The sequence below is a fragment of the Heteronotia binoei genome, chromosome 5 (genome assembly GCF_032191835.1).
Source record: "Heteronotia binoei isolate CCM8104 ecotype False Entrance Well chromosome 5, APGP_CSIRO_Hbin_v1, whole genome shotgun sequence".
Classification (NCBI taxonomy): Eukaryota; Metazoa; Chordata; class Lepidosauria; order Squamata; family Gekkonidae; genus Heteronotia; species Heteronotia binoei.
The window spans coordinates 8,886,911-8,906,363 of NC_083227.1; the positions used below are offsets into that span (position 1 = coordinate 8,886,911).

The 19,453-nt window shown below is 49.2% G+C and overlaps 1 protein-coding gene across 1 annotated transcript; it reads right to left on the reverse strand.

Moving 5' to 3' along the window:
- Positions 1-7,464: 7,464 nt before the first annotated feature.
- On the reverse strand, positions 7,465-19,000 carry LOC132571650 (gastrula zinc finger protein XlCGF57.1-like). Its single transcript, XM_060238446.1, has 5 exons — positions 18,939-19,000; positions 18,055-18,131; positions 17,708-17,834; positions 13,954-14,059; positions 7,465-8,923 (listed from the first exon to the last, which is right to left on the reverse strand). Exons 2-5 carry the CDS (start codon positions 18,112-18,114, stop codon positions 7,465-7,467), a joined length of 1,752 nt encoding a protein of 583 aa, XP_060094429.1. The 5' UTR covers positions 18,115-18,131; positions 18,939-19,000.
- Positions 19,001-19,453: the final 453 nt, after the last annotated feature.

Below are 19,453 nucleotides of genomic sequence, written 5' to 3' on the forward strand. Positions count from 1 at the left end.
ATTGTGCCATCTGTTTTCAGGGCGATCAGAACTGTGGTGAAGGAGCATTTGTCCCGTGCTGCCGGGGGGACTGTTCATTTCACCTCAGATATCTGGACCTCCAAACATGCGTTCGAGGGGTATCTCTCCCTGACTGCGCATTGGTGGCAACCCAGTGAGGTGCAGGGTGGGGGTGGCGGTAGGGACAGGCAGGGTCAGGGCCGCTGGGCCGGCTATTGCTGTGCCTTGCTGCACGCCGAAGCAGTTGACGCGCCGCACACGGCGGACACTCTCAGAGCCATCCTCTCACAGCAGTTAGAGGGCTGGGTAGGCAGCGGGGGCGTCGCCAGGGGCTTCGTGGTGACTGATGGTGGCTCCAACATCAAGGTGGCTGTCCAGCGTCAGGGCCTAAACCGCCTTCCTTGCGTGGCCCAACTTCTCCACCTCGTGGTTAAGGATGCATTGGGACAGACGAAAAACCAGGATCGTCTGTATCTAGCCGCGACCCCATGAGTACCGACTTCTGCTCCAGAAGTGTCGGCACATCATGGGTCACTTCTCACGCAGCAATACGGACTCGTATCGGCTGCGTGAGAAACAGACACTGACAGGCGTGCCAGGGCACCGCCTGATCGGTGACGTCAGCACACGCTGGAACTCCACCTGTGCCATGCTGGAGCACATGGTGGAGCAGAGAGCGGCCCTGGATGCCTTTGTCTCTGAGACGAGGGTCTTTCGGGATGAGAACTGTCTCACCCAAGAGGATTGGGTGGTCATTTCTCAGACTGTGGAGGTTCTTGGGCCCTTCAAGACCTACACAGAACTGCTCTCGTCTGACACGGCGAGCATCGCACTGGTCGTCCCCATGGTCCACATGGCCCGTGAGGACCTGGCCTCATTTCTAGTGCCAGCTCAAGGCCGTGCAGACGTTCTTCCAGTGGTGCGCGCCCTGGTTGTTAGGCTGCAGGAAGGGCTAGAGGCCCGCTTTCAGACTTTCACCCAGGATAAGGTCTACATGATGGCGAGCATGTTAGACCCGCGCCTTAAGGGCACAGTCGCCGAGCGGGCCAACGAGCTCGACCGCTGGCGAGACGAGCTCTCCCAGAAGGTTGAGCGTTCCAGAGTCAGGGCGGGCCCAGGGCTGGTAGTTGAGGAGGAGGTAGAAGCAGCTCATCTGCCACTTCCGCTGCTGTTGTTCATCCCCAACCTCCCCAGCTAGGCAGTGTTTCCCACCAGACTCACGCCACAAAGAGTGCTGAGGTGACATTCATCGGGCAGGTCGTTGGCCCCTCTAGGAGCTGTAGGGCACCGAGAGCGAAGACGGTTGCCGCGATGGTGAGGGACTATCTTTTTGAGCCCCTCGAGCCACAGGAAGCATCTCCTTTGGACTACTGGGTCGCGAAGGAGGGGGTCTGGCCGGCCCTCTCCTCCGTGGCCAAGGCATTCCTCTCATGCCCACCGACGAGCGTGCAGAGCGAGCACGTCTTTTCACATATGGGCAACATTGTCTGCCCACATCGCAATCGCCTGCAACCCTGGACAGTTGAGCAGTTGGTCTTCCTGAAGGTCAACTTGCCTCTGTTTGGCTCCCCAAACGTAGACTTTGAGAGTGAATGAAGTGAGCACCTACTTGTGCCTGCACCCTCTCTTGGCCCGCGCTTGGAAGGTGGTTGTAAAACGCTCCTCCACTAAAAATAGACTAGAGTCCAAAGACAGCCCAAAAACTCACTCACAAATTGATTGGCAGTGCATCCCCCCCATCCCTCCCCAAACCATGCTGGGGAGTGCTGGTTTAAAAACTGCAAAGCGATCCAAATTTCTCCAGTCCTCCATCCACACATGCCTAATAATACTGAAAGGGCCATTGCAGCCCCCAACTGTAACCAACAGCACCCACAGGCTCAGCCAGGATAACCCAGGTTTTTTTTCAGGGGAAGGAGGAAGAAAGAGAGTGATGATGACAGGCAGGCAGCAGCCATACCAATGCTGAGGTCCCTCTAATGGGACAGTGATGCTGGTGTGTTACTGCTGAACTGAGAGAGAAGGAATGGTTGCCTTCCTCTCACACAATCTGAGGCCCTCCCAGTGATCTTCCTCATTTGGGGTGCAATTCTGGCTCGCCTCCTTGTGGTGCACCCTGGGTAACGCAAAAGAGCCTGGACCAGCCAACCATCCATCACGCAAGGTAAGTCAAAATGCTTCTTGCTTTGTGTCAGATACAGAATGATGTGGAGCTAGGTGTGGTGGTCCACCACTTCTCTTGAGAGTTGTGTTGTTTGGGGCAGGGCTGGAGAACTGGCATCTGTAGATTGTGTGTTCTGTGGCAGGGAAGCTGGCACCTGGGTGAGAGATCCAGAACCAGCAGGCTTGTTGTGTTTGGCCAGCTCTCCCCGTGTTGTTTGGGGCAGGGCTGGAGAGCTGGCATCTGGGTTTGCTGCAGCCAGGTCTGCAAAGCAGACCTTGAGCAGATTGTGTTTTGTGTGGCAGTGATGTTGGCAACTGGGTTTATATTGGTTCCAGGCCTGCACTGCAGTGCAGGGTTCATAGAGTAGATAGAGGGATGTAGTGCATTTGGGTCCTATAGAGATTATCTGGTGTGGTTAGGTTTGGCTTTGGGTGCCCCAGGAATTGGACCCCCTGGTCCAATTTTTTTGGGACTTGGGAGTTTTGTAGGGGAGAGTCCCCTGCGGGTTCCCTGCAGTTTTGGGGGCTCTTCCTCAACCCCCCTGCTCCCCAGTAGCCTCTAATTATGCCATATGTTGCCATTGATTTCAATGGCCCATAGGGTATAATGGTGGAATAGGGGCACCCTCTTTGGGTGCCCCTGGAATGGGACCCCCTGGCCCAATCTTTTTGGGACTTGTGGGGTTTGTAGGGGAGAGTCCCCTGCAAATTTGGGGGCTCTCCCTCAAACCCCCTCCCCTCCAGGCGGCTTCAAATATACCCTATTTGCCATTGATTTCAATGGCCCATAGGGTATAATGGTGGAATAGGGGCACCCTCCTTGGGTGCCCCTGGAATGGGGCCCCCTGGCCCAATCTTTTTGGGACTTGGGGGGTTTGTAGGGGAGAGTCCCCTGCAAATTTGGGGGCTCTCCCTCAAACCCCCTCCCCTCCAGGCGGCTTCAAATATACCCTATTTGCCATTGATTTCAATGGCCCATAGGGTATAATAGGGCCGTATATTCGGAAATAGCCGCGCATCTAACGTATATGCGGCTATTCCGAGTGCGGTATTCGGCAGTATACGGGGATTCCGTATTCCCCCCCCCCCCCTATACTTCCGAATCCGTGTAAATCCGAATTTTTTTTTTTTTGGCACATCCCTACTTGAAAGCATCCAAGGAAGCTGACAGCAATAGATTAAGGAGGGGCAAGAGGAGATAGTTCTCCACACAGGGAGTGACTGAAGGCAAAATTCGCTGCCATAGGATGTAGTGATGGCCACAGGCAGAGACAGCTTTCAAAGGGGATGACATGGATTCATGGAGGAAAGGTCTCCTAATGATCACCACACAGTGTGATTAAAGGGAACTTCCATGTTCAGACACAGTCAACCTTTGACTCCAGGGAGGCCGTATCAAGGGAAGACCCCAGAAGGAGTCACTCAACAGTGAGATGATTGCTGTGGATGGTCAACCCTTCTCCCTCGTGGAGTATGTAGTTTTTTACCGGCTACTGCAACCCCCATCCCACCCCACTCCTTGGCACTGCATCCCCTCACAAAGGGACCCTAAGCTGACCCTCCACACACCATTCCATGGGGGAAATGGTCAAGGCTCTCCCCTGTAGTTCAAGGCACCTCACAATAACAAACATTTCCCGTTGGAACCCAAAGCACAACAGCAGACTTCATATCTCCCTCCCTCACTCCCTGAAGAGTTACCTGGAATTCAAGTCCCCATAAAAGCCTTGGCAAACCAGCAGGCCTTGAGGCCCCTCCTGAGGATCTCGGAGGGGGGCTCCATGCCCACCTCTTCCAGGAGCCCTGTCCACAGAAGAGCCATGATGGAAAAGACCCAGACCCTGAGAAGTGGCAGACGGACTGTGTGTGCCAAAACATTGGCATTTTGGTTCTTGTGAGAAGGCTTCTGAGCTCGTCTATGATCCTGGGGTGCTGATTCAGCTATCCAAATGTAAAGGGACTGTTCCTTTTGATGACCCCCTTCTCCAAACCATGCAACTCCAGGGCGAGTGAACCATGTCCTCAGAGCTCACTTCCATGAAGTCAGGTGGCTTGGAGAAGGAAGGGATTTGGAGGGACAGACCTTCAAGGGCATTCTCCACCCCCCTTCACTGAGAAAGAGGAAGAGGGCACCTTCTCCTTTAGGTCCCGTAGAATAGATCCCCCTGGTCCAATCTCGTAAATTTAGGGCGGGAGGGTTGAGAAGAGGCACAATCTGCAGCAGAGCAGATTTGGTGCCAGTACCTTAAAAACCAACGCCTCCCTCAGAGCGCCAGATAGCCCTGGATCAATTCTGCATTGTACCTGAAGGAGCCACTGAATTTACTGAGTTCTTGGATTAGGGAACACAACCTGTTTCTTTCAGCCCAAATTAACCCTACTGCCAGAAAGCTTTCGACTTCAAAGTGCGAAGACCTCAAAAAGCTCAGAGCAGGCTGAACTGAGGGGTGGGGATTAGGGTTGAGAAATGCCTCTCAAGAACTGCTTCTCAGATAAAAATGTGAATTAAGGTTGCTGGCTGATTACACTATATTAAATTCAGCAGCAGAGAGGCTGTAGATGTCTGTTACCCTCAAATTTTCTATTCCTTCATAGGCTCTGGGAAAGGAACTGTTTTTGCCAGATTTGAAGATGTCAAGAGTTAGATTGGCAGATACCCTGAAGCAGCAAGTTTCACAGAGGAGGGGGACCACTAAAAACAGCCTCCCTACTTGGTGTAACCACATTCTCAGCCTTTCAGAACCAGCAACACCAGGTCCTTTGAAGGAACTCATCAGAAACAGCTTTAAGAAGGTTTCACCCTTTTATGGATTCTCTGAGGAACACGAGAGCTAGACTTGTGCCTCAGGCTCTTCCCACATGCAGAGCATTGAGAAGGTCCCTATCTTCGGTGGACTCTTCGATTCTAGAAGAGAGATTAGCTGATTTTCAGACCGGGAGATCCCATTGCCCATCAATTGTTTTCTTCCCTGGGATCTTTTTTGGATTTTGAACATGGCTAATGCTCTTTCCAGTCCCAGCACTTATAACATTTATTTGTCAGGCAGTTTACAATAACATCTTTATAAATGATTTGGATGAAGGAACAGAGGGAATGCTTATTAAATTTGCCGATGATACTAAAGTGGGAGGGGTTTCAAATACAATAGAAGACAGAAACAGGATACAGGATGACCTTGACAGGCTGGAAAACTGGGCTAAAACCAATAAAATGAATTTTAACAGGAATAAATTTAAAGTTCTGCATTTCGGTAGGAAAAATCCCATGCATAGTTATAGGATGGAGGAGACTTGTCTTAACAGTAGTAAGTGTGAAAAGGATCTAGGGGTCTTAGTGGATCATACGCTGAACATGAGTCAACAGTGTGAGGTGGTGGCTAAAACGGCAAATGCAATTTTGGGTTGTATCAACAGACGTATAGTGTCCAGATCACGTGATGTGATGGTATCGCTTTACTCTGCTCTGGTAAGACCTCACCTGGAGTATTGTGTCCAGTTTTGGGCATCACATTTTAAGAAGGATATAGACAAGCTGGAAAGGGTCCAGAGGAGGGCAACGAAGATGGTGAGGGGTCTGGAGACCAAGTCCTATGAGGAAAGGTTGAAGGAACTGAAGATGTTTAGCCTGGAGAGGAGACGACTGAAGTTATATGAAGTTATATGAAGCTGCCTTATACTGAATCAGACCTTTGGTCCATCGAAGTCAGTATTGTCTTCTCAGACTGGCAGCAGCTCTCCAGGGTCTCAAGCTGAAGTTTTTCACACCTATTTGCCTGGGCCCTTTTTTGGAGATGCCAGGGATTGAACCTGGGACCTTCTGCTTCCCAAGCAGATGCTCTACCACTGAGCCACAGTCCCTCCCCAAAGACTGAGAGGTGATATGATCACCATCTTCAAGGACTTGAAGGGCTGTCATATAGGGGATGGTGTGGAATTGTTTTCTGTGGCCCCAGAAGGTAGGACCAGAACCATTGGGTTGAAATTAAATGAGAAGAGTTTCCAGCTCAACATTAGAAAGAACTTCCTGACCGTTAGAGCAATTCCTCAGTGGAACAGGCTTCCTCGGAAGTTGGTAGGCTCTCCTTCCCTGGAGGTTTTTAAACAGAGGCTAGATGGCCATCTGACAGTGATGAAGATCCTGTGAATTTAGGGGGGAGGTGTTTGAGAGTTTCCTGCATTGTGAAAGGGGTTGGACTAGATGACCCTGAAGGTCCCTTCCAACTCTAAGATTCTATGAACAAACATTTGTCATTGGAACGCAAATGATAAGGTTTCTTCTGTAGAGTCAAGCCTTTTAAAGCAGTTGGCACCTTTTCTGGATACACAGCAGTCCAAGCTCTGCTCATGACCCGAGTTCGTTCCCAGCAGAAGCTGGGTTCAGGTAGCGGACTCAAGCCTTCCATCCTTCTGAGGTCAGTAAAACGAGTACCCAACTTGTTGGGGATAAAGTGTAGACAATTGGGGAAGGCAATGGCAAACCACCCCGTAAAAAGTCTGTAAAGAAAACATCATGATGTGATGTCACCCCAGGGGTTGGTAACAACTTGATGCTTGCACCTTTACTTATATTACAGCCCTTTAAAGCAGCTGGGACCTTTTCAATACTTTTTATGGTCTGTGGTTGTCTTTTAGGTGTGAAATAGGGGGAAAGCTCTTTTTACGGGCTTGGCACTTACATGGATCCTCCTTGTGTGGGTTTCTTGATGCAGTAGAAGACTACCGCTCTGACTGAATCTCTTTCAGAGCTCCCAAAGTTACAATTTTGTCTTCCCTGTGTGGGTTCTCAGTTGCCATCGAAGAGTGCTTCTGCAACAGCGTCTCTTTCCACAGTCTGAGAATTCAAAAGGTTTCTCTCCCCTATACGAGCTCATATACACTTTTGAACATTGTCACACTTTCTGAATTTCTTTTCAACGTTTTCTCCCCATGCATTGGATCCTTGATTCAGCTGAAGAGTGCCACTCTAAATGAATCTTCTGTCACACTCCAAGCACTCAAAAGGTTTCTCCAATGCAGTAGTCTGTCCTTGCTTCTTCTGGGGCCTGTCCCATTGCCTTCTCCCCTTACCCTCATCAGGCTGCATGGGAGAACAGCTGCCCCTGAAGCAAAGGAGGCTGATGGGCCAACAACTCTTCAGGAAGTTCAGTGTATGTATGTGTGTGTGTGGGAAGAGTGGTCTCATTCATTGGGATGGTATCCCTCTATCACGAAAGCCTCCCTTGGGTCCATTTCCAAGTCCAGGTGTGGAGAGCCATGGACATACATTGAGGATTCGAAAGGTTATCCTTTGGGTCTCTTTGATCATTCAAAAGGTTTCTCCCCTGCGTGGGTTCTCTGATGCCTTTGAAGATTGCCACTCCGACTGAATCTCTTTCCACACGCTGAGCATTCAAAAGGCTTCTCCCCTGTGTGGGTTCTCTGATGACATTGAAGACTGCCACTGGTACTAAATCTCTTTCCACACTCTGAGCGTTCAAAAGGCTTCTCCCCTGTGTGGGTTCTCCGATGCTGTTGAAGACTGCCATTCGTACTAAATCTCTTTCCACAATCTGAGCATTCAAAAGGCTTTTCTCCTGTGTGGGTTCTCTGATGCTCTTGAAGACTGCCACTTTTAATAAATCTCTTTCCACACTCAAAGCATTCAAAAGGCTTCTCCCCTGTGTGGGTTCTCTGATGCTTTTGAAGACTGCCACTCCGACTGAATCTCTTCCCACACTCAAAGCATTCAAAAGGCTTCTCCCCTGTGTGGGTTCTCTGATGCATTTGAAGATGGCCACTCTGACTGAATCTCTTCCCACACTCTGAGCATTCAAAAGGTTTCTCCCCTGTGTGGGTTCTCTGATGCTTTTGAAGTTGGCCACTCCAACTGAATCTCTTTCCACACTCTGAGCATTCAAAAGGTTTCTCCCCTGTGTGGGTTCTCTGATGCTTTTGAAGATGTCCGGTCGAACGGAATCTCTTTCCACACTCAAAGCATTCAAAAGGCTTCTCCCCTGTGTGGGTTCTCTGATGCATTTGAAGATGGCCACTCTGACTGAATCTCTTCCCACACTCTGAGCATTCAAAAGGTTTCTCCCCTGTGTGGGTTCTCTGATGCTTTTGAAGTTGGCCACTCCAACTGAATCTCTTTCCACACTCTGAGCATTCAAAAGGTTTCTCCCCTGTGTGGGTACTCTGATGCGTTTGAAGATTGCCATACCAACTGAATCTCTTCCCACACTCTGAGCATTCAAAAGGTTTCTCCCCTGTGTGGGTTCTCTGATGCTGTTGAAGATGGCCACGCCGACTGAATCTCTTTCCACACTCTGAGCATTCAAAAGGTTTCTCCCCTGTGTGGGTTCTCTGATGCTCTTGAAGATTGCCACTCTGACTGAATCTCTTTCCACACTCTGAGCATTCAAAAGGTTTCTCCCCTGTGTGGGTTCTCTGATGCTTTTGAAGATGGCCACTCCGACTGAATCTCTTTCCACACACTGAGCATTTAAAAGGCTTCTCCCCTGTGTAGGTTCTCTGATGCATTTGAAGACTGCCATTCGTACTAAATCTCTTTCCACACACTGAGCATTCAAAAGGCTTCTCCCCTGTGTGGGTTCTCTGATGTGTTTGAAGATGGCCACTCCGACTGAATCTCTTTCCACACTGTGAGCATTCAAAAGGTTTTTCCCCTGTGTGGGCTTTTTGATGCTGTTGGATATTACTAATGAGACTGAATTTATATCTGGTCCCTGAGTATTCAGAGGGTTTCTCCTCTCTCTTTATTCTTTGGTGCACAAGAAGCTGTGATCTATTTCTGAAATTCTTTCTGAACTGAATGGATTTACTTGCTTTCATTTTCCTGTGCTTTGGAAAATGTATACTCCTCTGTCTTCCATCATGCTTCTCAACCATATAGCCACCTTTCTTTCTCTTCACTGTGATTTGATTCCTGACATTTTTGTTCAAGTCTTCATTTTCAACTCTATCCAGCATTTCCTGATGATGTTTCTCACCCTCCTCATTCCTCTGATGATTCTTTGCTGGAATAAAGAGAGAGATCTTATTAGCAGTTGGGAAGGCTGGTATGATCCAAAGGCATCTTTGTGACTGCAGGAGGAAAGGACTTATGGCCCTTTGGCTTCATCCAGCTGATCTTAGCCACCCCTCCACCTTTCCCCAAGAATATCTAGTATTTAAGGATACTTCCCCCACCCATGGAGAACTTCAGCTTAACTAGTGCCAGAAGGATCTTCTAACTGAAAACAAATCAGCCAGTATCATAATGCCCCTGTATAAATCGATGGTGCGGTCTCATTTGGAATACTGTGTGCAATTCTGGTCACCGCACCTCAAAAAGGATATTATAGCATTAGAAAAATTGCAGAAAAGGGCAACCAGAATGATTAAAGGTTCGGAACACTTTTCCTATGAAGAAAGGCTAAAACGCTTGGGGCTCTTTAGCTTGGAGAAATGTTGACTGCGGGGTGGCATGATAGAGGTTTACAAGATTATGCATGGGATAGAGAAAATAGAGAAAGAAGTCCTTTTCTCCCTTTCTCACATTACAAGAACTTGTGGGCATTCAATGAAATTGCTGAGCAGTCAGGTTAAAACGGATAAAAAGAAGTACTTCTTCATCCAAAGGGTGATTAACATGTGGAATTCACTGCCACAGGAGGTGGTGGTGGCTACAAGCATAGCCAGCTTCAAGAGCGGCTTGAATAAAAATATGGAACAGAGGTCCCTCAGTGGTTATTAGCCACAGTATATATATATGTGTATGTGTGTGTATGTATATGTGTGTGTGTGTGTGTGTATATTTTGTGGAGAAACGCCATCTTAGTTAATGGTGGTGCTTGTTTGGGAGGGAACATGAAACTGATAAGGCAGGCTTTGTGGCCTAGCCTCCCCTGCATTCCCTCCTCCCTTCCGGAGTTAAACCAACAACTCTAGTGGGAAAGCCTCCTAGAGGGGCAGGAAGTAGTTCTTTTTTTATTGGAGTGTGGTGGGAAAAGGTCAGTTCTCGGCTGGCCCTCAAAGAGAGTTGTCAGGCTGTGGGCTTCTGACTGTGGGAGAGGCCTTCTTAAGAGGCAGAGGAAGAGTGGACAACAGGCAGTCAGACCGAGGAAGACATCCACAAGGCAGGGCAAGTTTAGACCAGGGACGGGAGGATGAGTTTAAATCCACCTTTTATCTGTCATTCTGGTTGCTGCTTGGGTGCTGTGCTAAACTTTTGCATGCAACTGCTTTTGGTTTTTCTTTTCTTTTCTTTTTCTCTTCTAATTAAATATTTTTACTGTTTTGAATGCTGGCAGTCAAACTTTGTACCACATAGATCCCCAACCGCTTCAGACCATGCTTTATGAAGGGGGCCCCGGGAAAAGGGGGAAGGCCTGTAGTTGGATAAGGTGCCAGTCCTCCAGGGGTTCCCCGAAGAAGTGCTGTGGTCTCTGTGATACCCAAGTACAGGGTGGCAGAGGACCTTGAGGCCTGGCCTCAGAGCTGGAGAGGGGGATTGGGAGTCCTGTTCCTCTCAATCCGAACCCCTACACTGAGCAGGTGGTGGCAGCGAGCCCAAGTGGCCGGAGGAGACATAGCTCCCTCCAAAAAGGGGAACGGGGTCTGGTAGGCAAACCAGGGCCGTTCCATCACATTTGGCGGTAGCGGTGGGATAAGAACAAACAGAGAACTTGGTTGGCCAGGCATTTTTGTTTTTGATACGTGCAAGCACCTAGAGGAAGCAACAGAGGTTTTGTTTTATTTTCGGGTCAACTGGAGTAGGGAAAGTTTAGTTTAGTTAGAATGGAGCGTGCCCAGAGACGGGACATCCTGAAGTTGAAAAAGCCGCAGCTCCAGGAAGAGTGTGCAAAACAAAATCTGGAGTGTGACAACATGACAGTAGCAGATATGCAAGACCTCTTGGAGCATAATCAGCATGCAGGGGCACCTGCAGAAGTGCACCCCATCCAGTCAGAAGCAACCTTACGGCTACAAGTAGAACTGGAGAGAATGCGTATCGAGGCGGACCGAGACCACAGCCGGGAGGAAAGAGAGAGTGATGAAAGACAGGCAGAGATCCGCAGCCGGGAGGAAAGAGAGAGGGATGAAAGACAAGCTGAAATCCGCAGACGGGAGCAGGAAGAGCAACGTCACCATGAGCTTGAGGTGCTACGTCTGAAAGCTGAACAAAGCAAAAAGATCAAAGTCACCCCCAAAGACTTTGCAGTGTACAAAGAGGGAGAAGACCCCTCCATATACCTCTCCAACTTTGAGAAGGTAGCCAAACAGTGGGGAATTGCAGAGGAAGGCTATATGTCTTACCTCTGTAGCATCCTGACTGGAGAACTTGCAGCCATCTATCACAGCATGCCTATGGAAGATGGGGGGATAACTTTTGCAACCTATAAAGCCATTGTCTTTAAAAGGTTTAAACTGGGGGCAGACCACTTCCGAAAGCAGTTCAGGGGTTTAGCCCCACCAGAATGTAAATCCTATGTTGAATTTGGGGTAAAGCTAGGTGATCTTGGGAAGAGATGGGCAGAGGAAGAAAAAGGCCAGGATTTTAAGGCTTTGTTTCAGTTGTTGATTTTAGACCAGTTCTACTTCAGACTTCCCAAAGAGTTGAAATGCCTGGTAAAAGATAGGAAACCTAAAACCATTACAGAGGCTTCAGAACTGGCAGATGAGCTGGTGCTGAACAGAGAGGGGTTGAATTGGATCCCTTCCCAGTTGGGAAGGGGACAAAAGGGGTCCCTAAGGGGTGGGAAGGAACACCCGTAACTCAAAAGGGAAGGGAAACCTGCCCAGGAAGAGGGTAGGAAATCCCCTGATTTGACTAATCAGGATCGGCCCCAAATTCGAACGTGCTACAACTGTGGGAAGGCTGGACACCTAAGGTCAGCCTGCCCAGAGCTGCAAGCTGAAACCTCCAAACCCACAACAAAAGCACCAGTCACTCCAAAGGTGAAGGAGGAGTATGTGGCCGTGGTAAGCCATGAATGTCTTTTCACCAGAATGAAGCCTGCGGAGGCCTGGAGTGATTTTGTTGAACCAGTAAGGCTTAAGGACCGGTTGGTTTTGGGAAATGCTGACACTGGCTCTTCAGTCACCCTTGTGAGGGCTGATCTGGTGTCAGAAGCTGACATTGTCCCTGATATGGCATTCAGAATCAAGAAGGTTCTGGGACCACCCGCCAAGATTCCTGTGGCCCGGATGCCAGTGGAATGGCGAGGATCAGCAGGTCTTATGGAGGTTGGGGTAATGAAGGAACAGACAGTTCCAGTGTTATTCGGCCGGGATTTGTTGGTTGGCCAGTACACTATCAATGCTGAAACCCGCAGCCAAACCCTCAGAGGAAAGTGGGAGGAGGAAGGCAACTTTAGGGAAGCCACCTCACCACCAACCAGGGAGGGGGAAATAGCCCAGGTTACTGAGGACGAAGAGAGGTGAGTCACCCAGGAGGGAGAGGACCAGCCTGACCCAAGCCCTGAAGGAGGGTGTGCCCAATGGGAAGAGGGGTGCCAATTCACCCAAGGGCAGCAGGATGCTCTGGAGCCTTCCAGGCAGGAAGGAGTTCAGTTGGTTGACACTGAAAAACCAACTGAGGGGGCGGAGAACCCAAACCAAACTTTGGCTGAGTTTTCCGGGAATAGTGGGACTATGGGTGGCTTGGAGGAGCTGAGGGCAGAAAGTCTGGGGGAACCAGAAACATTCCTGTCAGAGCTCCAAAGTGACCCTAGTCTGGAACCGTTGTGTAAGGTAGCAAGGGACCAGGAAGTGGAGTTCTCAGAAGCTCTGACTAAACAAGTGGTATGGAAGCAGGGTCGCTTATATAGGCTCTGGTTGCCACCTGGTAGACGAGTGACTTGGGAAGCAGTTCAACAGCTTGTGGTTCCCAGGAAATACAGGCTGAAGTTCTTGGAGCTGGCACATGACATACCGTGTGCTGGGCACTTAGGGATTAACAAGACCAGACAGAGGCTTTTGTTAAACTTTTACTGGCCGAAGATGGCTCAGGATGTGAGGGACTATTGCAAGTCATGTCCTCTTATGTTCTTATGAGGCTCCAAATTAAGGCCTCCCTCCCTCCTTACCCACCAGCCTGTAGGATTGTACCAATCCAAAAGTAGCTCAGAAGGGAATCAGGAATCTCCTATGGTTATTTCTGGAGTTTTCTCTTGACATAACAGTGAAGGTCACTCACTCTGAACCATCTCATTTGGGAAGGAGATATGCTCTTGGGATCCTCTGGAAGAACTCTGCAAACTTTCTTCGAATGCAAGGCCATTCTCTTTCTCCACCATAGTTTCTCTTATGTTTCTGGCTTCTTTTGCAGAGAGAGAGGGAGACAGAGAGAGAGAAAGCCATCAGGGGATGGAAAAAAATAAAAGACTAAAAATTCTTCTGGAAGGTCAGCACCCCAGTCCAGATCAAAGCCCAGAATCTGAACCAGGATAAGGGGAATGCAATAGAATCCTAGTTCCTCCAAGGGTTACAGGTATTATGAAGTGGTCTGGTGTGACTTGTGGATGTTCATAATTTGAGTCTCCCTGCAATTAACATCATCATTTCTTTCAAGGCCAGATCCCGGAATGTGGTCCTTGGTTAATCGTGAGAACCTTTATTCACTTCTGCAAACAGGAGGGTGAGGGGATGAGGATGCTCAGGGGTGGTCCGATGCCCCATGGCTCCCTAGGCAGACTCGCTGCCTGTTGCTCCCCCCACAGTGCCCCCTGTGCCTCCTCCCTCCCTTACCCACGGAACTGGCTCTAGTGCTGCGTTCTGGCTATGTAAAGCCCCCCCTCTGCCGATCACTTGATCAGCAGGTAAAACCGTTCCGCCGGGCTGCGCTCACAATCTGCCAGGACCAGCATCCTGAAAGGGCGGCCCTGCTGCCGCTGACTCCTCCTCTCCCTACTTCCTGGATGGAAGAGGCATTGAAATCGACAAGGGGGGGGGGGTAGGGAGGGAGGAGGAGGCGCGGGGGGGGTGGCAAACTAGGCATTTGCCTAGGGGGGAGACCGAATTTGCCACCCCTGCCCTGCCGGCGCCCTAGGCAACCACCTAGTTTTCCTAGTGAGGGAATCGGCCCTGAGGATGCTGCTGACAGTCCTTGGAAAATTCCATCCAGCAGGACCCTTAATTGGGTCATTCATACCACCTGATCCTAGAGAGGCAGAAACTATAATATGGGCATGGAGGAGAGGGAAGCCAGGCTAACTTTATGCTCCTGGGATGCTAGTACACCTGGATGTTTCTTTGCTGCATCATGATGAATACATCTCTCTGGAGTACATTAGGCTCCAGTTGCAATACTGATGCTGCAACAAGGAGTGCCGTTTAGGTGCTTCCTATCTTAGACAGAATAGTTAGCTTTTTTTTTTTGTTTTACTGTTGCTGAGCTGCAGAAACTGTGCTGTTTTGTGATGTCTTATTTTCTAATTATCAATGTACTTTATTTTTAAAAGGGGTCTGTTTTACTTGTGTGAAGCCAGCGAATCGGGTGTTGCTCAAGTAAAAGGGAAGTGACCCAGGGGGGCCCAGACTTTGATTCTTCACAGGATCATTTCCAGATCACAGGCAGAGCAGATGTAATTCCATCCAGAGGGAAGGGTGTGTTATGAAGGCTGGAAACAGAGCAAGAAGGATCTGAACCCTCCCAGAGTCCTTCTGAGGGACTCTCATCCCCTTTGTCTCAGGTCAACATACCTTCTCTGGCTTGGGGGATGGCCACAACACTGGCCTCAGTCGCCCATCTGCAAGAAGACCCACCTGGACACATGACGTGGCCTTAGGCTGAATCAGACCCTCGGCTCACTGAAGTCAGTAGCCTCAGGCCTGCAGTACTCCCCGGGGTCTCAGGCAGATGTTTTTCCTTTCCTTTTTCTTTTTTTTAACATATGGGAAGTTTATTTATACGGAACTTTGTTGGATGAAGTCGTATCAAGTAGATTAATTCCATATATCAGGGGTGGCCAACGGTAGCTCCCCAGATGTTTTTTTGCCTACAACTCCCATCAGTCTCAGTCAGCATGGCCAATGACTGTGGCTGATGGGAGTTGTAGGCAAAAAACATCTGGAGAGCTACCGTAGGCCACCCCTGCCATATATAACAAAATTCTACGATGCATAAAGTAGTATGGTACTGCATATAACACGGTAGAACATCTTATTTTGCATTTAAGATAACATCCAGTTTAGCAATCAATCAATACATAAATACATATTAAGGATAGATTAACTGATTATTGGGCTAGAGTTTTTTACTCTTAAGCGAAGAGTAATCCCTTGGTCCGTTGAAGTCAATATCCTCAGTCCAGCAGCAGTTTTCCCAGGGTCTCAGGCAGACGTTTCCCAATCACCTCCTACCTGATCCTTTTCCCTGGAGATTCTGGGGTTGGGCTTGCGACCTTCCTTGGGAGGTGAGGAGCTCTCCTTCTTTGGGGGGTTTTAAAAAGAGGAGAGGACTCACCGTAAGGACAGGAAGCTACCAGCTGGACATGAGGATAAACTTTTTATAGTATGATTTGTTCTACTGTGGAATCAGCTACTCAGAGAAGAGGTGAGTTCCTCCTCCCTGGCAGTCTTTCAGCAGTGGCTGGACAAACACTCATCAGGGATGTTAATCAAGGCTGATCCTGCATTGAACAGGGGGCTGGATTAGATGGCCTCTATGGCCCCTTCCAACTCTGTGATCCTGGGATTCTAACAGAGGCTAGACGGACACCTGACACCAATGCTGATTCTGTGAACTTAGGCAGACAACGGTAGGGTGGAAAGGAAGGACTCCATCAGTGCTTAGTTCTTGTGGCTCTTTCTTACATGCCCAAGGAAATGTGACTGCCACTTTGGGGTCAGGAAGCGACTTTAGCCAAGGTTTGTGGAGGGGGGTTTTGCCACCCTCTGGGCCTGCAACAAGGGCAGTCCTAAATCCCCTGCATTTTGTAGGGGGTTGGACTAGATGACCCTGGATGTAAGTTCCAATTCTTTGATTCTATGAACACGTGAAGTTTCCTTACACTGAATCAGACCCCTGGTCCCTTGGAGTCAGTATCATCCACTCAGTCCAGCATTGGCTCTCCGAGGTCTCAGGCAGAGTCTTTCATTTCACCTCCTACCTGATCCCTTTCATTGGAGATGTTGGGGAGTGAACCTGGGTGTCTAGCGTGGTGAATCTGTAATGGTGATCAATGGTTCTATTGCTCTGGGCCTTTGAATGTGTGACATCTTCCAGAGCCTTCTCTAGCTTGCTGTATTATTCTTCCCTTCCCCCCTCCCTTCCTGTAGAAAGCTTTACCATGAGAAGGTCGCTGGTGTGAACGAGAGTCGAAAGTGTTTCGAGATAAGGTATAGCTCACGTCCATACAAATTCCACCGCTGGAATGCATGTGAATTAGGGACACAAGGCCAAGCAATAGACAGAGCCTGTGAAAGTAGTAATTTGTAGTGTCTTGCTATGACCTCCTCCCCCCGCTCTGCTCTCACCCCCTTGAAGTGTTCCTTAAAGCATTGTCTCAATCTGTATTTGCTATCACTCTCAAGGTTCGATACCTTGGGATAACGTCAGTGTTTCAATAAAGAGTATTTGTATCAAACTTAACTCATTTCTGAAAGCTGCATGCTTGCCACTGGGACCTTTTGCATTGAAAAGAGACCCTCTGGCAGGGAGCTGCAGCCCCGCCCGAAGCGGTGGGAAGGGCGTCAAAATGCTGCATTGCTATTCAATATTTGGATTCATTCCACCTCACAACGGCAGCAAGTTGCACCTTTGGCACCTAGGAAAGATCCTTATAAGAACATAAGAGAAGCCATGTTGGATCAGGCCAACGGCCCATCAAGTCCAACACTCTGTGTCACATAAGAACATAAGAGAAGCCATGTTGGATCAGGCCAATGGCCCATCCAGTCCAACACTCTGTGTCACATAAGAACATAAGAGAAGCCCTGTTGGATCAGGCCAGTGGCCCCTCCAGTCCAACACTCTGTGTCACGTAAGAACATAAGAGAAGCCCTGTTGGATCAGGCCAGTGGCCCCTCCAGTCCAACACTCTGTGTCACGTAAGAACATAAGAGAAGCCCTGTTGGATCAGGCCAGTGGCCCCTCCAGTCCAACACTCTGTGTCACACAGTGGAAAAAAAAATTATATACACACATACACTGTGGCTAATAGCCACTGATGGACCTGTGCTCCATATTTTTATCTAACCCCCTCTTGAAGGTGGCTATACTTGTAGCCGCCACCACCTCCTGTGGCAGTGAATTCCACATGTTGATCACCCTTTGGGTGAAGAAGTACTTCCTTTTATCCGTTTTAACCTGTCTGCTCAGCAATTTCATCGAATGCCCACGAGTTCTTGTATTGTGAGAAAGGGAGAAAAGTACTTCTTTCTCTACTTTCTCCATCCCATGCATTATCTTGTAAACCTCTATCATGTCACCTCTATCATGTCACCCCTCCCCAAGTGGTGGAAAGGGGGTCAAAATGATGCATCGCTATTCAATATTTGGATTCATTCCATCTCACAACAGCAGCAAGTTGCACCTTTGGCTCCAAGGAAAGATCCTTACCCAGAGAGGCCACGTTCCCAAAGTTCTCTAGCATGACTTCCCTGTACAGAGCTCTTTGTCCCGGATCCAGCAGGGCCCACTCTGCCTCCGTGAAAGAGAGGGACACCTCCTCCAAGGAAAAGGGACCCTGGAAGAAAAAGAAGATTCCCTCCTCTTCAGAGATCTCACCCTGGAAGGGAGTCGTCTGGGAAAGTACAGAAAGGAAGGCTTTTGATGGGTAAATGCAATAGCATTCAGAGAATCTCTCTGACGGACCCCTTGTAGAAACTGAAGGAGCAAAAGCTCCCCTGAGAAAGGAGGAGGGACCCAGGCTGTGCCCCCCCCCCGCCCCCGCTCATCTCTCCTACCTGGATTGGAGGTGCAGCGACTGTTCCCACACCTTGGAAACGACAACGGCTCAACAGCATCTCTTCACTGCCTGTTCCTGAGACAAGGGAGGGAGGGAGGGTGTTTGTTAGTTTATTTCCTGGTTCACACACACACTATTCTCAGGGTTGTGAAACCTTCCGCTATGTACACTCAACTCGTTTTTAAAATACTTTTTACTACATTCTGGGAGAGGCAGAAGAGAAGCACCAGGGACCTATGAGCCTCCGGAATTATAAATATTACCAATGTATTTCAGACTTCCGTCAGAGTTGTGTTTGCTCTACAAGGAGGGAAATGAGGAGTGGAAATGCAAAAGCATGAAACCTCACCGTCACCTTGGAGCAGACATGCCTGGAGCAAATCTGGGGACTGGAGGGTCATAGGAATGAGCTTTCAGAGTGTCTCTGGAGCATGCTGAATTGGAGATTTTTTTTTTTATTGTCACTGTAACATTTCAATGCTGTAAGCCGCTCTGAGCCCGCCTTGCAGGATAGGGCAGGGTATAAATCACAAATTAAATTTAAATTAAACCAGGTTTTCAACCTGATGCAACTTCAGCATGACATCACATCTGTCCCAAGTCCCACCCCAAGAACCTTCCCAAAGCGCCTGCAAGTTCTGGGCCTTCCCCTCCCCAGGGAACCTGAGACCTTTTGTGCAAGGAAGGTGAGATACGAATTTTTAAAATCATGGAATAAATGGTCCTTCAGGAGTTTGTCTAATCTTTTAGAGACATCACAGTGTGTGGATATTGAGTGCCACCAATTAACTCTGTGTTGCCTATAGAAATATCCATTTCCCCCCCGACCTGACCTCCCTACCCATCACATTCATAGGCTCCCCAGGCACAAGGAGTCCTTACCACAGGAGAGGGCATCTTGGGCACGCTCCACCGCCTGCACCCTCTGCCCCTGCTCCAAGGAAGCTCCTTCTGCCTCAGGGATTGCAGCTTCCATCTCCAAAGGTGGTCCCTGCATCTGAAACAGCAGCCAGGGGGAGGGGTAAGAGATGGAATGGAAAAGAGACCAAGGAATGGATTCTGCCTCACTCCCAGACTCTGCACTCTTCTTTCAGCAGATCTGATGAATTATCTGCAGGGGTCAGAAGTTCTCTAGCAGAAGAGGCTCTGGGCAATAATCTGGCAAGGAAACTTTAAGATAAGGTGAGATATTGTTGCTTGAATTAGACACACCTGGAGGGAATCCCCTCCTCACCTGTTCTGCCTGCCTCTTCTCCTCTGCCTGACTCAGGAGGAAACCTTCGGCCAGGGCCACCGCCTGAGAACAGGTCTCCGGCCCACATTCTCTGACCCAGCACTGCATTTCCTGGGGCAGGAGAGTCAGGAACTGCTCCAGGATCACCAGGTCCAGGATCTGC

Coding starts and splice junctions, on each gene's coding strand:
- LOC132571650 (XM_060238446.1), bottom strand. CDS start 18,114: ATGCTGTTGAGCCGTTGTCGTTTCCAAGGTGTGGGAACAGTCGCTGCA. Junction 17,835..18,054: donor TCGCTGCACCTCCAATCCAG/GTAGGAGAGATG, acceptor TTTTTCTTCCAG/GGTCCCTTTTCCTTGGAGGA. Junction 8,924..13,953: donor CGGTTTTACCTGCTGATCAA/GTGATCGGCAGA, acceptor TGTGCACCAAAG/AATAAAGAGAGAGGAGAAAC.